The sequence below is a fragment of the Strongylocentrotus purpuratus genome, unplaced genomic scaffold (assembly GCF_000002235.5).
Source record: "Strongylocentrotus purpuratus isolate Spur 01 unplaced genomic scaffold, Spur_5.0 spur5_scaffold_20, whole genome shotgun sequence".
In the NCBI taxonomy this organism is placed as follows: domain Eukaryota; kingdom Metazoa; phylum Echinodermata; class Echinoidea; order Camarodonta; family Strongylocentrotidae; genus Strongylocentrotus; species Strongylocentrotus purpuratus.
The window spans coordinates 341,323-345,385 of NW_022145606.1; the positions used below are offsets into that span (position 1 = coordinate 341,323).

Genomic DNA, 4,063 nt, shown 5'->3' on the forward strand with positions numbered 1-4,063 from the left:
ATTTAGCGAAGATGACGTCTTTATAACCTGTTTATGTGCGCTTGCATCATGGAATTCAAGGTCAAAAGGTCAATTCAGACGCTGATAAGTTATTGGTCAAGCCTTTTTGTTTCCTTTGTTCCGACAAAATTATACAATCAATCAAAGCAAGTTTAATACCAGAAGAAAGCTAACGATTAGTTTTTTCATTAACCGCTTACCCCCAAAGTCGCTTGACCACAGTGAAACGAGTGAGAGCTTGCAAAATCGGCCAAAGTGTGATTGGAACTTGCTATTTGCTCTTCTCCAACGCAAAAAGAGACGACATTGTGCTGGATAAATATATTTTTTCAGATAAAAGTACAGACAATTTGCATATGGTCTTTTTTATATTATACTTCATGAAATGTTACCAAAGTGATTTCCGGGCACCCCAATGCTGGGAAGAAACGCACATTTTAGAAAACTTCACTTTTTCATGGAAAAATGCTTATTTGTTATATGTACGCAAGTCAGATTGAGCAGATGATACAACGTTTCCATATGGGGGAAGGGGGGGGGGGTTAAAGGGGGAATTTGGGCGGTGGGGGTAATTGTCCTCGGGAATTTTTCCGGGGGATAATTGTCCTTGAGGGTAGTTTTCCCGGCGTGATTTTCCGGGGTTGATTGCAAAGGAAGTCATAGTAATAACATAAATAAAAACGTGGGTAAATGGAAGTCTACGGATAGTTGTGCCATTATAGCACAGCTGTTCTTCCGAAGGGTCAAAATGACATGATGGTTATGATATTTTATGATTATATGGCAATTAAAGATTAACATTTAGCAAACTGACATACTGATTTTGAACAGGTTTCGTTAAAAGCTAGCATTACAATAAATAATACATTTACTGTTCATATCCCCCTTTCCCTTCCCCCTCCCCGGAAAAGTTAGAATGTATATGTGTCTTATTTTTTTTCTACTCAAGTGACCATCATAACAAAAACAAAAAAATCCGATTACAATTGGACAGTATTTTTATACTAGCCACATTTTAAACAACGGCGTCCTTTATAATCATAATTTGAATATAATGTTCGGTTCTAAAAAAATAAACAACATAATAAATACATGTAATAACATAATTTGAAACGTTAGTAAATTGCACGCAGGATGGACAGGTCTGTCCTGTTGTGCCATTAAAGCGCAACTGTTCTGCTGAGGGGTCCAAATTATATTATATAATGCTGTGATACGATGATATGGTAAATATTTAAAATTTGGGCCAACAAAAATACTGAATTTGAACCATTTATTTTTACAGCTAGCGTTACAAGAAATAAAACATTAATGATTCACTTTTATCATCCTTTTCCAACCCCCCTCCCCCCCCCCCCAAAAAAAAAAAATTCAAATTCAAAATAATGATAATAAATAAAAACAAATGCTCTTTTAACATTATAACAATGATAATAATAATAGTGTAAACTTATTATAGAGCGCACACACCATCCAGGATCGCTCATGGCGCTAGCTGAGCAACAGTTCTCTTTAGTACAAGTAAAGTAAATGTTTATTTGATCGAGATAATACCATCATAAATTCAAAAACTCAACATTTTGCAACACCCATTTTAATCCTCAAAATTGTCGATGGCTATTTAAAATTATTCTACTACACATACAAATAAAGTAGTGTCCTTCATGATGATTATTTGAATTATGTTCCCTTATTTCAAACAAAATATTACAACCTATTTGCCTAAATAATGCCGTGTATAACATTCCTTTCTTTCCTACAAAAAAAAAATCAAGAGGGAGATGAGCGGGTCCTATTACATTCGTATATGAAGCCACAACCTCGAAACCCGTACACAGCGAAAACAATAAACATTATAATGGGGTAGCTAAGACATGTTAGATACAAACCATTAACCATGTACTAGCATGGTATAAGTTTGTCTTTCCTTTCATTAAAATTATATATACATGAAAGTGACCCTCGACCCTTTTGCCGCGGTGCGCTGTGTGTAGGGTTTCATGCAGGGCGTACTGTATTGCTGCACAAACAAATATACGATCGTACTTATTTATTACGGCACGAGCAAATGCGTTACGTCATAATATTCTTAGCGCGAACGTTTGACCCCGCAAATTTGGTTTGTTGAAACACTAGAGTACTCCACTTCAAAAACAAAAGTATGATACGATTTACAAAATATAGTTTTGATATGGAAGAGCATTGTTCAAACAAAGTAGGCAATTCGTTACTTTTCAGCACAGCACACTGCCAACGTCACCACCATCATCCCCTTCCCATCTTCTCTCACTCTCTCTCTCTCTCTCTCTCTCTCCCATATCGCTTTGATCGTAAGTTTCTTTCAATTATGAGCGTTGGTAGAATTTGAAAACTAAGTGGGCCTACTAACGCAGAAAATAAATTCAAGTTAACACGTGCAGTGCTCTAGCTGATGAAATGTAAAAAAAAAACAACAACCTGCTGATTGTGATAATGCGGAAGTTAACAGTAGAGTGTTTGGCTTGTGTAGTGTGTGGGTTTACCCTTTTCGGCGTTAATGAATTGCACACCGAGAGGATTATATCGGGTATTTGATGAAAGGTGAAGCCAAAACAGCCAAACAGATTTACCGCTCTCTAAGGAGATGAATGTATATCTTGCCCTTTTCTCCGCAATTACACAATTTATTTCCAACTCTTTTAGCAACGGTCATATATTTTTACTGCTTAACAATTGGTTTGATTTAAAGAGAAACATTTTCAATGTTTTGTTCACTATTAAAACAACTCAAGCTTATGTATGAACATGTTAAAGCGAGCCTTGGATTCATTTCATTTCGAAAAACACAGGTCGTCTACGTTTTTTGATTACTCACGTAAAATCTTTTTAAATTCCTAATAGCTGTAAGGAAATCTCAATTTCCAAGATAAGAAACCCCAAAATGCTCAATAAAACCAATGTAGATATTTTGTAAGATTCACATTTCCTTTTCAACCACGCTCAATTTATTCAGAACCCACGTCAGCACACTTTGTTCCCGCATCTCCATCTGGAAAAGAATTCCAGGTTCCCGCATTTCCGTTTGGAATAAGCGTTTTGGTTTCCGCATCTCCATCTGCAGAGGACATCCCGGATCCCGCATCTCCGTCCGTAGAAGACGTCACGGTTTCATCTTCTCCGTCTGCAATGGACGTCCCGGTTCCCGCATCTCCGTCTGCAATAAGCGTTTTGGTTCCCGCATCTACATCTGCAACAGACATCCCGGTTCCCTCGTCTCCGTCTGCAATGGACGTACCGGTTCCTGCATCTCCGTCTGCAACGGACGTAACGGTTCCCGCATCTCCGTGTGCAATGCACGTCCCAGTTCCCGCATCTCCGTCTGCAATAAGCGTTTTGGTGCCCACATCTCTATCTGCAATGGACATCCCGGTTCCCGCATCTCCGTCTACAATGGACTTCCCGGTTCCCACATCTCCATCTGTAATTGACTTCCCGGTTCCCGCATCTCCGTCTGCAATAGATGTTCCGGTTCCTGCATCTCCATCTGCAATCGACATCCTGGTTCCCGAATCTCTCTCTGCAATGGACATTGCGGTTCCCGCATCTCCGTCTGAAATGGACGTCCCGGCTCCCGCATCTTCATGTGCAATTGAAGTCCCGGTTCCCACATTTCCGTCTTCAATTGGAGTTGCGGCTCCTGCATCTCCATCTGCCAGGTATGACGCCTTCTAGCATTCCCATAATTTCATTATGTTTACAGTGAAAATAGATTTTTCATGTCAATTTTTGTATTATCATTATTATTATGTAATTATTAATTATAAAATTATCCTCATCATCATCATAATCATCGTCCTCGCAATATCAATCATCAATATTACAAGATTATACAAAGTTTAAATCAAAAAATTGTTGCAGGAGATGTATTAATATTTAGACCCCGCCTGTCCTTAAATACACAACTGAAAATGGTCTGGCTTTACCCTTCACTTCGTCACTCCATTTTTATCTTTTCATAAATGTTTACGTAAACATACTTTCTTTATACGGACCATCTTTGGCTCTTTGCGAGATACGTGACCAT

At 38.4% G+C, this 4,063-nt stretch overlaps 1 protein-coding gene across 1 annotated transcript; it reads right to left on the reverse strand.

Moving 5' to 3' along the window:
- Nucleotides 1–2,984: 2,984 nt before the first annotated feature.
- Nucleotides 2,985–3,569, reverse strand: LOC115927350 (jacalin-related lectin 34-like). The gene has a single exon (XM_030993132.1). It carries the CDS (start codon nt 3,567–3,569, stop codon nt 2,985–2,987), a length of 585 nt encoding a protein of 194 aa, XP_030848992.1.
- Between the last annotated feature and the right edge of the window lie 494 nt (nt 3,570–4,063).

Bases quoted from the DNA above. Each gene is read 5' to 3' on its own strand.
- LOC115927350 (XM_030993132.1), bottom strand. From the start codon at position 3,569: ATGTCCATTGCAGAGAGAGATTCGGGAACCAGGATGTCGATTGCAGAT.